The following is a 13,107-nucleotide window of genomic DNA, read 5'->3' on the forward strand; positions in this document are numbered from 1 at the left end:
CAAAACGGTGAAGTTGAAATCATCCCTTCGTAAATTTACAGACGCCAATGCCCATCACGAGTTGGTTGACTGTTTTCCGGGAATAACCGTTTCACAGATGATATCGTATATGTTCCTTGCGTCGTACTGACTTGTAAACATTTTAACCGTTGAAAACAAATGATGTATAGAAAAGAATAGAATAGAATATTATAGAATATGTATATTGCAACTTTGCATGAAGCATGAAACATACATTATTTTATCATTTTTTTATATATTTTAGCCCACAATAACAAACATGTTATTAGTTTTTTTTTTCTAATAACTTATTTACGTTATATGGTTGACCATTGTCTAGACCATTGTATATTGAATTAATAGACCTATTTTGTGATATCAAATTATAACATAACGATTAGACGGAACACTTTCCGTCATGTCTTTTTTTATTACACATAGTCATGTAAACGCTTAAAAGATAGCTAAATGAATTTTAATCCCAAGCACAAAATTGACATTGAATATAAATTTTGTCAACATGGCACAGACTCAACCCGCTCAAGCTAGACCTTGGAATCCAAGTGCAGGTTTTAAGCACACAGACAGAGAAAGGTTTATACATATAGCATAATAAACAGACACTGTTTCATTCGATTTTACTCTTTTTGAATCATATAATCAGTCAGAAAATAAGCAAAACGTACTGACAAATATTTCTACAGTACAAACTACGTGTCCATATGCCATATGATATGGTGATTTAAGTGAATGTTGGGCATATGAAACTATAATACATGTTATGTCCAAGTTGTATGGACAAGAACGCCTATGCATAGGAACAAGGGTTCATTAACAATTATTGATTTTATTAAAACAATACATTATGTTTTGTTTTAATTTATTTGTGCAAGGAGGTATAACTAACATACGTCCTTGATTTGTGGAACTATTCATTGTTTTAGAATCTAATGCATTCTGGGTATTATTTCAAAAAGTGAACACCAAAACGTTTTTAACAATTGAAATTCAACCAGTGATTTGATGTTTTTTTTTAAATTTGGTGTACATGTATGAACAATACACCTTATCACTATTTAGTCCAATCCGGGGAAAACAGTCATTTATACAACTTCCTGAATGGGTCAGGCTTCCAAAAAACAGAAGTGAGCTCAGGGAGGAAAACCTTTAGAAGGCGATCATTCGTATTGACGTAAACTTTGATTATAATCATGATAATTAATGATCCATTTTTTCGAAAATTAAAATTGAAGTTTGTTTGAACTACATGTATTTACAATAGTTAAAACAAGTCTCATTAAAAAGTATTATGTATGGTGCACTGTTTAAACAGGGTCCCAGATAGCTTCAACTGGACGAAAAAGTTGTGTAATTTTAGAACTTATCCGGAATGGATCAAATAGTGATTACATGTAGGTGTATGAGATTTCCCATAGTCATGATAGTCATTAGCAAAACACAGACAACTTTTTTTATGATGGTTCTCTATTTTTTTACCTTACATGTAAACCTTTGTAGAATAAGCACAAAATTTCGTGTTAGTTTCCCTTAGTACATGTACATCATCTATTTGGTTATTTGCCTTGTTAATTTGTTATTAAAGCAATGGTCTCAGGTGAATTTGTCATTAAAATCATTCTCGAGCTCTCTGGTTACTGTTCAAAAGTCATGCATACATATGTAAAAGTCCTGTTGATGCATCACATGTAATTTTACGAAATTTTTATGGTAATGTGTAAGCATTCAACTTACATGTACATGTACATTTTATTTTTATGTTTTCCTTGAATGTTAATTATAACCTGTGTTTTCAGATGGATCTGTGTTTATCCTGCTTACATTAACAGTAAAAAATCACTTAAAGAAGGAAGGCGCTTACAAAAACAAATAGTGAGTACTCTAATCTGGATAGCCTAGATATTTGTCATGCTATATATATTAGAAAAATCAAACTGAATCATTTCATAGAATAAAAACATTACCACACTTCTAAATGTCCGGTAGAAGTGTATGTGCAGCTAGACAAGGAGAAGTCACATCTAATCAGTCCATCAAACATGTCAACATTTTTATTTTTCTTGGATTGGCCAATATTAATTAATTTGCTACGTTGTACATGTTGTATTGAGGAGATTTGGGGAAAAGTTGTTCAGTGGTTGTTGTTTGACTGGTTGATGTGGTTCATAGTTGTTTCTTGCTTCTCGTTTTTATCTCATCTCATGATGGTGTTGGTGACATTTTAATCTGTTTGTGATTAGGTCTTGCATTTTTTGTGTAGTGTATGGTGAACAGCTTGCAGTAAGTCTATGATATTTGGTAGGTGACTGAATTAGCATCTTATTTCTACGAAGATTGTAGTCACACACTAAACCCCACATGGAGATTTTCAAAAGTTGGCAGGTAAGAGATTATTTGGCCCTGCCCTTCTCAGTCATGCCAGTCTTTTGACTTTGAAACTTTTTTTGTGGTCTATTCAAGGGGAAGTGAAAGGCCAATGATAATTTGTATGCAGTTGTACAAGGATTAGCACCTCTCAGTTCCATGGAGAATTTTTGGCCCCTCCCCAGTCACCGGACTTTTTGAAATAAGACATTGTCGACTTTAATACATTGTCTTAGTTTAAATGAATAGTTTGTGATTAGATAAATTTAAAATAAATTGCTAATGTTAAGTCAATGATACTTTGTATGCAAATTTATTGGCATATACAAGTATGAAAACTATTTTTTCCATGGAGATTGTTTAGCCATGAACTTTCAGTCATGGTTCATGGACTTTGAATATTCTGTAATTCATGCATAACTTACATGTTAAAGGTTCATTGACTTAAAATATTTTCATAGTTTACATATTATTAAAGTATTGCCTTTTTAATTTCAACATTTGCATTATCAAAATTACGAAAAGGCAAGACATATCTCACGGTCTCACCGTTAACATTTTTTCATATATAGATTTATCAGTTGACTTTTGGTTTTCCAGTTTGTATGGTTTAATTTTGGCACTATTCATTTTGGGCCATTTAATAGCTTTATAGTTCTGGTGTGATCTAAGGCTCTGTGTTGAAGGCTGAACTTCACTTTGACCGATAATTGTTTAGTCTTTATACATTGGATGGTTTTCTCATTGGCACTCATACCACATCTTCTTATTTATATACACATAAAAAATTTAAATGTTAGTTTGTGGATTGTGGCAAGAATAACCTATACTATTTATTTATTTATGGAAAGACATTATTAAATCCATATATTCAGTATGTTTTGTAAGTTTTTAGTAATCATTCAACATGTTCAAGTGTATTGCAGTTTTGTTGTTATTGAGAAAAGAAAACTTCTTACACAAAATGTACAAAATTATGTATTTGTTTATTTCCATTTAACAGTGTGTAGAGAACCCAACATGTCAAGAAATTAAAGATGTGTTGATACAGTCTGGATTACATATAGGTATTGAAGTAAGTATAATTGATTTCTATTAGTAAATTATTTATTGATCAATAAAATTGAGAAGTGAAATGGGGAATATGCCAAAGAGCCAACAACCCGATCAAAGAGCAGAAAACAGCTGGAGGCCTCTAATTGGTCATCAACACAGCGAGAAAATCCTACACCCAAAGGAGTGCTTCAGCTGCCCCCTAAACATAAATGTGTTCTAGTTCAGTAATAATGGACGTCATATTAACCTCTGAAATATATGAATGAACAAAATAAAAAATAATACTAACAATGGCCAGAGGCTCCTGACTTGAGACAGATAAAAAAATAAGGCTAAACATATTTTTTTGAGATCTCAACCCTCCCTCTATACTTCCGTCTTCAGTTTAGTTTATGGTTTTGTCAATTTATAAGAGACTATAAGCGATTGATAGATATTAGAAGATGTGGTATGCGTGCCAATGAGAAGACTCTCCTTCCAAGTCACAATTTATAATATGATACTGGGTAGGTCAACTTTATTTGGTGCATGCAATGATTGTAAAGGTACATGTCTGTCTTGTATGGTCTATGACTTATAATTGAACTTGATAATTTCTGTGTCATTTGGTCTCTTGTGGAGAGTTGTCTCATTGGCAGTCATACCACATCTTCTTTTTTATATTTACCCCATTTTCTTGGTCAATTGGACAATGTCCAGTTTTCCTTATTAGATCTGTTTCTCATATAGACATATCTACATTTGCACTTTGACATGTATATCAATATATCATTATAATTTTTTGTTACATTGGTTATTCAGAATGAAAGTTAAGTTTATTGTAGTAAAACCTTCATATAATTTCAGAATAAGGTCTATCCCAGGGAACTGGACCATAGAGATCCTAAATGTCGAGGAAGAGTTAGGGTAATGCTAAAAACAGAAGATGGAGAGCCATTCAGTGAAAAGTTTCCTGATCGTAAGTTATAAATAGCCGAAACCATCGATGCTAGTTGATGAATCTAAAGTTATAAAAAAAGATATGGTTTGATTTCAAATGAAACAACTATCCACTTCAGGTCAAATAAAGTTGATTTAAGCTATCATAGGCCACCATCAAACATACTGTATAGTTAGCTATAAAAGGTCCCAACATAATTATGTAAAATTAAACAACTCATAAGAGAAAATTTGCAATATAATTTATAACAAAACAATTTATGAAAAAAACAAATATGACAGACATATATGCATGAACAAATGACAAACACCAAACCACATCCAAACCTGACTTAGGGCAGGCACATAAAGAATGTAAAAATGTCAAACATGTGTTCCCGATCTAGGGACAGCTGCACAAAAACAATTAATACAAATCACCAAATCACCAAAATAAATATCTCTGTTTGTGAAGGTTAATTAAGTCTGTTTATTTAAAAGAATATCAAATTGTTATAATATAAAAATGCCCTAAATACATGTAGGTGACACTGCAAGATTCCTAAATATGTTTTGTGTGATGTGGTTATTTAGAAATTCATAGATTCATATTATCGTATATAAAATAGATGAGTTAAATGCACATTTTTGTAAAATGCATTAATGTGAAATATGCTTGATTTCTCCAAAATTTGTATCTACATATATGGCAAGTTTATTGAAAGAATTTACAGAAGAGAAAATAATGGAAAAAAATAAAGATTGGAGAATAAGGGACAAAGTTAAGACAGAAAAATGACCTAGAAATTAAAGAAATCAAATCAATATCTATTTATAATCAAACAAAGAAATATGAATGCAAACTTTAGTTTTATATGAATTTGCATAAAACATTTTGAATAATGTTGAAATATGGATGTTTTAAAATGTTGTTTTTTTCAGGTGATTCTGTACTGACATTCATTGCTGAAACAATACCCAAACTTAAAACCAGAATAGCAGGGAACCAGTCATCACAGCAACCAGCTCAAACACAACAGGCATCAAAGGGAGGACAGAAAAAGAAAGGCAGGAAAGGAAAATAGACTAAAGAGAGATAATTCTTGTGTGAAAGGATGGGAGACAACCCTGTAATGCTTGTGATATGAAAGTTTCATTTGTAATTTCATTAAATGATAGATTGTTTTTACTAATAAGGGGATCACCACAGGTACTTTAATGATGGTACTCCTCAACCCATGTATTTTGATAACTAAATAAAGAATGATATATGAAAACAAAACTGACTTTAAAATTAGAATCTTTGAAATGTTTCTGTAATAATAATCAAAACATAAAAACATAAATAGTGTATGTATTTTAATTTTTATGTGACCGCAAAAACTTTAATTTTTTGGTCGTATATTGGTATCATGTTGGTGTCGTCATCGTCATTGTCCGAATACTTTTGGTTTCCGCACTATAGCTTTAGTTTAAGTAAATAGAAATATATGAAATTTAAACACAAGGTTTATGACCATAAAAGGAAGGTTGGGATTGATTTTGTAAGTTTTGGTCCCAACAGTTTAGGAATTAGGGGCCAAAAAGGGCCCAAATAAGCATTTTCTTGGTTTTCGCACTATAACTTTAGTTCAAGTAAATAGAAATCTATGACATTTTGACACACGGTTTATGACCACAAAAGGCAGGTTGGGATTGATTTTGGGAGTTTTGGTTCTAACTGTTTAGGAATTAGGGGCCAAAAAGGGCCCAAATAAGCATTATTCTTGGTTTTTGCACAATAACTTAAGTATAAGTTAATAGAAATCAATGAAATTTAAAACACAAGGTTTATGACCACAAAAGGAAGGTTGGGATTGATTTGTTGCAAACTCCATTAGAAATTTGAATTGAGATCAGTTTTGGAATAAGGGAAAGGGGGATGTGAAAACAAATTAGAAGGGGGGGGGGTGTCAATTTTTCTCATTTCAGATTTCATAAATAAAAAGAAAATTTCTTCAAACATTTTTTGGAGAGGATTAATATTCAACAGCATAGTGAATTGCTCAAAGGCAAAAAAAAATTTTAAAGTTCATTAGACCACATTCATTCTGTGTCAGAAACCTATGCTGTGTCAACTATTTAATCACAATCCAAATTTAGAGCTGAATCCATACTTGCCCCAACCGTTCAGGGTTCAACCTCTGCGGTCATATAAAGCTGCGCCCTGCGGAGCATCTGGTTTTAAATTATAAGCTTTATATTATCATGAATTATTGATATCTGGTGAACCCTGTGATACATACATAACAACTCATTTGGATAATGTCATTTCACTTGCCATTTGCAAAATTAACATTAACATTTCGTAAAAATAACTTTCCAAGCTGTTGTCTCATGAGAGACTGTTTATCTAAGAAAAGATCAGAAAAGTCAACTCCAAAGGGTTGGCAGAAAGTATCAATTAGGAATTTGGTCCTCTCTCTACTCAGATAGTTCAAAATGACAACATCTTCTTGAGCTTTCAAGTGTATATTTATGTTATTGAAACTATAGATAAAATTTTCTTAGATTTTGATAAATAAAATAAATAAAAGTTTTTTTGATGGATGACGATTACTAGATGAAAGAAACTTAATATAAAGGAGATGTAGTGAATTAAGAAAAAATAAACTGTATGAAATAGAAACATACAAAACATGTATTTATTACAACACATTAAAATTATGTATTGTTTTTGTCTCACCTGTGACAAAATTCTGGAAAAGTGAGACATAGGGATTGCTTTTTATGTGACGGCCATGATCAATTTTTAAGTTTTCTGCTTAAGTTAGTTTGACAGAAACTACTTGTGATAGATTATTTATAATTGATATCAAGTTGCATTACCATCAATACATATCAGATTGATGACTATTTTGAGGCCCTGTCCCCTAGGTCAGGGTCCAGTGACTGAATTATTATTTTCAAGGTTAAGTTTTCTGCTTATGTTAGTTTTGATAGGATCTACGTATGATACATCAAAGAAATTGGTATGAATTTGTGTCCTTTAAATCAGTATATGTCAGTTTGTCAACTATGTTGAGGTCCTTGTCCTTTTATAATTGTTCCTTTTAAAATTGTTATACGATGATGACTGACGTACCCATATTTTGACTATTTTATTTATTGTGTCTGTTTATTTAACGCATCAATGTAAATAAAACAGAATTTGATGAGACTGTCATTAAAGAGAGAGGGTTAGCGCTATACAACCAGGTTTAATCCACCATTTCTACATTTGAAAATGCCTGTACCAAGTCAGGAATATGACAGTTCTTAGCGCTATAAAACCAGGTTTAATCCTTCATTTTTTACATTTGAAAATGCCTGTACCAAGTCAGGAATATGACAGTTCTTGTTCGTTAGTTTTTGATACGTTTTGTTATTTGATTTTGCCATATGATTATGGACTTTCTGAATTGATTTTCCTCTAAGTTCAGCATTTTTGTGATATACTTTTTTCCCTGAGACATGGTATAGTGACTGAATTAAAAAAATATGTTGTAATTTTCAAATTCATTAACAGTTTTCATCAGGAAAAGCCTTTAATGTTTATTTCTTATAATGGGATCTAATCATCTTTTAATTTCTGTATACAATTTGATAGATATTCTACAAGATTTAGAATCATGAAACCAGATGAAATAAAAAGAATACAAATTGCAACATTTACTGAACATTGGTGGAAGCCCAGCCCTGTCCCTGAATTATACAATTAACAGTTCTTGATGTAATAGTGCTTGAAAATAAATTATTAAAAGACATTACACATTCATAACCTATAACATGTATAAAGTGCATGGGAATTCAGGTGCTGATTCTGGATATTGCAAAAGATGTCAAGCCTACGTCTATGCATTTATCATTTTGAAGAAAAATATAAAAAAAGTATATATAATAAATAAAAAAAAATATTGGGCTGAAGTATAGTTCTGGATTTAAAACTGTCCAAACAATGATAATTGGTTATAAATACTTCATACTTTGTATATGGATGCCTCATGTTACGAAGTTTCCATCAGTCACATGGCCAATGTCCTTGATCTCATTTTCATGGTTCATTGACTACTTGAAAAAAAAGTTAATTTTTTTTGTAATGTTTAATTCTTTCTTATTAGTAGTAATAGGATAACTATATTTGGTATGTGCATACCTTGCAAGGTTCTTATGCCCATCAGACAGTTTTCAATTGACCTCTACCTCATTTCACGGATCAGTGAACAAGGTTAAGGTCCATAACTCAGATACTATAAGCAATAGGTCTAGTTTTTGTGTTTTGGTCTGTTTTTCTTATACTGTATGCAATAGGTCTACTATATTTGGTGTATGGAATGATAGTAAGGTCTACATGTCCAACTAGCAGGTGTCATCTGACCTTGACCTCATTTTCACGGTTCAGTGGTTATAGTTAAGTTTTTGTGTTTTGGTTTGTTTTGCTTATACTGTATGCAATAGGTCTACTATATTTGGTGTATGGAATGATTGTAAGGTGTACATGTCTAGCTGGCAGGTGTCATCTGACCTTGACCTCATTTTCATGGTTCAATTGTCAAAGTTAAGTTTTTTAGTTTTGGTCTTTTTTTCTAATTCTATTTGCAATAGCTCAACTATATTTGGTGTATGGAAATATTTTATGATCTAATTGTCAGTTGCGCACATTTTATTTGACCATGATCTTCTTTTCACGGTTCATTGCTCATATTGCTCAGTGTTAAGTTTTTGTGTTTTGGTCTGTTTTTTCTTAATCTATAAGCAATAGGTCAACTATATTTGTTGTATGGAAGAATTGTTAGCTGTACATGTCTTTCTGGCATTGTCCATCTGACCTTGACCTTATTTTTATATGGTTCATTGGTCCATATTTAGTTTCCGTAGATAAGTTTATGTGACAGTTGTAATAAAGCTTTATAATTAGGACTCACTCAATCTACAAAATATCAATGTTTAGTAAAGAAGGCGAGACATTTCAGCTTGTGCACTCTTGTTTAAATTGCTTCACAAAAAGATTGTATCTACATCGGAGTTGTATGGTTCCATATACAAATAACCTCTCAATCTATTCCTGGTACCATCTTTAAAGTTTTTAAAACAGTCCTGTTAATTTCTTTTTCAATTGTTTTTGAATTTGCCGTAATTACAAAAGAGTTGGTCTTTATCTCAGATCGTTATATTTTTCTATTAGATTTGTTCTAAACTTATCTGTTCTAGATTCATAAATATAACATACTGACATGTTCTTATGAAAGAGGGACGAAAGATACCAAAGGGACAGTCAAACTCATAAATCTAAAACAAACTGACATCGCCATGGCTAAAAATGAAAAAGACAAACAGAAAAACAATAGTACACATGACACAACATAGAAAACTAAAGAATAAACAACACGAACCCCACCAAAAACTAGGGGTGATCTCAGGTGCTCCGGAAGGGTAAGCAGATCCTGCTCCACATGAGATATATACAGTCAGAAGGGGAAATACATAGAGCTTGGTCCTTTAGGATCAAAAGTTGTTTGTTGAATTTAGCAAAACTACGAATATCATACAAAACTACGAATATCATACAAAACTTCTTAATCCTCGTTTGTTAGATGTTTGACGAAATCATTTATTTAATACCCAGTTCAATTGTTGTTTTCATTATAACTATATTGTCTGTTCACGTCTCTCTATTCACAGTTAAAAAAATGTTTACATTTTGATCTTACGATGACAGCTACACGTTTCTTCAATTTTACATAACATTAAAGAGATCATGATTCAGACAAGTGCTGTTCTAAATTCCAGCCATAATCGGGTAACCATGATTTATATTTGTTTGCGGGTCAAACCAGTTGATTTTGACATGATAACACATAGGTAGATTAACGTTAAATAGTACGAAGTTGTGGGAGAGATATTATATACTTCAGACACTCGTCTAAACTAGTTCGTCTCAATAAAAGTGAAAGTAGCGGGTTCACCCGAGGATTATCGATTGAAACTTCGGAGGGATGAGACCAAATAGAGTAGATGTTAATGTAAACAAATAGAGTAGATGTTAATGTAAACAAATAGAGTAGATGTTAATATCTGCTCTAGATTCATAAATATAACATACTGACATGTTCTAATGAGATATATACAGTCAGAGGGGAAAATACATAGAGCTTGGTCTTTTAGGATCAAAAGTTGTACTGACATGTTCTTATGAGATATATACAGTAAGAGGGGAAATACATAGAGCTTGGTCTTTTAGTATCAAAAGTTGTACTGACATGTTCTTATGAGATATATACAGTCAGAGGGGAAAATACACAGAGCTTGGTCTTTTAGGATCAAAAGTTGTACTGACATGTTCTTATGAGATATATACAGTCAGAGGGGAAAATACACAGAGCTTGGTCTTTTAGGATCAAAAGTTGTACTGACATGTTCTTATGAGATATATACAGTCAGAGGGGAAAATACACAGAGCTTGGTCTTTTAGGATCAAAAGTTGTACTGACATGTTCTTATGAGATATATACAGTCAGAGGGGAAATACATAGAGCTTGGTCTTTTAGGATCAAAAGTTGTACTGACATGTTCTTATGAGATATATACAGTCAGAGGGGAAAATACATAGAGCTTGGTCTTTTAGGATCAAAAGTTGTACTGACATGTTCTTATGAGATATATACAGTTCGAGGGGAAAATACATAGAGCTTGGTCTTTTAGGATCAAAAGTTGTACTGACATGTTCTTGTGAGATATATACAGTCAGAGGGGAAAATACATAGAGCTTGGTCTTTTAGGATCAAAAGTTGTACTGACATGTTCTTATGAGATATATACAGTCAGAGGGGAAAATACATAGAGCTTGGTCTTTTAGGATCAAAAGTTGTACTGACATGTTCTTATGAGATATATACAGTCAGAGGGGAAAATACATAGAGCTTGGTCTTTTAGGATCAAAAGTTGTACTGACATGTTCTTATGAGATATATACAGTCAGAGGGGAAAATACAAAGAGCTTGGTCTTTTAGGATCAAAAGTTGTACTGACATGTTCTTATGAGATATATACAGTCAGAGGGGAAAATACATAGAGCTTGGTCTTTTAGGATCAAAAGTTGTACTGACATGTTCTTATGAGATATATACAGTCAGAGGGGAAAATACACAGAGCTTGGTCTTTTAGGATCAAAAGTTGTACTGACATGTTCTTATGAGATATATACAGTAAGAGGGGAAATACATAGAGCTTGGTCTTTTAGTATCAAAAGTTGTACTGACATGTTCTTATGAGATATATACAGTCAGAGGGGAAAATACATAGAGCTTGGTCTTTTAGGATCAAAAGTTGTACTGACATGTTCTTATGAGATATATACAGTTCGAGGGGAAAATACATAGAGCTTGGTCTTTTAGGATCAAAAGTTGTACTGACATGTTCTTATGAGATATATACAGTCAGAGGGGAAAATACATAGAGCTTGGTCTTTTAGGATCAAAAGTTGTACTGACATGTTCTTATGAGATATATACAGTCAGAGGGGAAAATACATAGAGCTTGGTCTTTTAGGATCAAAAGTTGTACTGACATGTTCTTATGAGATATATACAGTAAGAGGGGGAAATACATAGAGCTTGGTCTTTTAGGATCAAAAGTTGTTTGTTGAATTTAGCAAAACTACGAATGTCATACAAAACTTCTTATTATCCTCGTTTGTTAGATGTATGACGAAATCATTAATTTAATACCCAGTTCAATTGTTGTTTTCATTATAACTATATTGTCTGTCCACGTCTCTCTATTCACAGTCAAACAATGTTAACATTTTGATCTTAATGGGATAATGACAGCTACACGTTTCTTCAATTTTACATAACATTAAAGAGATCATGATTCAGACAAATGCTGTTCTAAATTCCAGCCATAATCGGGTAACCATGATTTATATTTGTTTGCGGGTCAAACCAGTTGATTTTGACATGATAACACATAGGTAAATTAACGTTTAATAGTACGAAGTTGTGGGAGAGATATTATATACTTCAGACACTCGTCTAAACTAGTTCGTCTCCATAAAAGGAAAAGTAGCGGGTTCATCCGAGGATTATCGATTGAAACTTCGGAGGGATGAGACCAAATAGAGTAGATGTTAATTTAAACTTCGGAGGGATGAGACCAAATAGAGTAGATGTTAATTTAAACTTCGGAGGGATGAGACCAAATAGAGTAGATGTTAATGTAAACTTCGGAGGGATGAGACCAAATAGAGTAGATGTTAATGTAAACTTCGGAGTGATGAGACCAAATAGAGTAGATGTTAATGTAAACTTCGGAGGGATGAGACCAAATAGAGTAGATGTTAATTTAAACTTCGGAGGGATGAGACCAAATAGAGTAGATGTTAATGTAAACTTCGGAGGGATGAGACCAAATAGAGTAGATGTTAATGTAAACTTCGGAGGGATGAGACCAAATAGAGTAGATGTTAATTTAAACTTCGGAGGGATGAGACCAAATAGAGTAGATGTTAATGTAAACTTCGGAGGGATGAGACCAAATAGAGTAGATGTTAATGTAAACTTCGGAGGGATGAGACCAAATAGAGTAGATGTTAATTTAAACTTCGGAGGGATGAGACCAAATAGAGTAGATGTTAATGTAAACTTCGGAGGGATGAGACCAAATAGAGTAGATGTTAATTTAAACTTCGGAGGGATGAGACCAAATAGAGTAGATGTTAATGTAAACAAATAG

At 32.4% G+C, this 13,107-nt stretch overlaps 2 protein-coding genes across 2 annotated transcripts; both read left to right on the forward strand.

Moving 5' to 3' along the window:
- The first annotated feature begins 448 nt into the window (after nucleotides 1–448).
- On the forward strand, nucleotides 449–6,661 carry LOC134719063 (signal recognition particle 19 kDa protein-like). Its single transcript, XM_063582005.1, has 5 exons — nucleotides 449–594; nucleotides 1,815–1,890; nucleotides 3,386–3,457; nucleotides 4,285–4,396; nucleotides 5,299–6,661. The coding sequence occupies exons 1-5, from the start codon at nucleotides 521–523 to the stop codon at nucleotides 5,439–5,441; spliced, it is 477 nt and encodes a 158-aa protein (XP_063438075.1). The 5' UTR covers nucleotides 449–520; the 3' UTR covers nucleotides 5,442–6,661.
- A 5,819-nt stretch (nucleotides 6,662–12,480) lies between these two features.
- LOC134718201 (uncharacterized) lies at nucleotides 12,481–13,107 on the forward strand. Its single transcript, XM_063580693.1, has one exon. It carries the CDS (start codon nucleotides 12,481–12,483, stop codon nucleotides 13,105–13,107), a length of 627 nt encoding a protein of 208 aa, XP_063436763.1.

Source organism: Mytilus trossulus, chromosome 5, assembly GCF_036588685.1.
Source record: "Mytilus trossulus isolate FHL-02 chromosome 5, PNRI_Mtr1.1.1.hap1, whole genome shotgun sequence".
Classification (NCBI taxonomy): domain Eukaryota; kingdom Metazoa; phylum Mollusca; class Bivalvia; order Mytilida; family Mytilidae; genus Mytilus; species Mytilus trossulus.

What these genes read in the sequence shown, in the direction of transcription:
- LOC134719063 (XM_063582005.1), top strand. Translation starts at nt 521, where the DNA reads ATGGCACAGACTCAACCCGCTCAAGCTAGACCTTGGAATCCAAGTGCA. An exon ending in GATTACATATAGGTATTGAA is followed by an intron (nt 3,458 to 4,284) that starts GTAAGTATAATT and finishes ATATAATTTCAG; the next exon opens with AATAAGGTCTATCCCAGGGA. An exon ending in CAGTGAAAAGTTTCCTGATC is followed by an intron (nt 4,397 to 5,298) that starts GTAAGTTATAAA and finishes TGTTTTTTTCAG; the next exon opens with GTGATTCTGTACTGACATTC.
- LOC134718201 (XM_063580693.1), top strand. Translation starts at nt 12,481, where the DNA reads ATGAGACCAAATAGAGTAGATGTTAATTTAAACTTCGGAGGGATGAGA.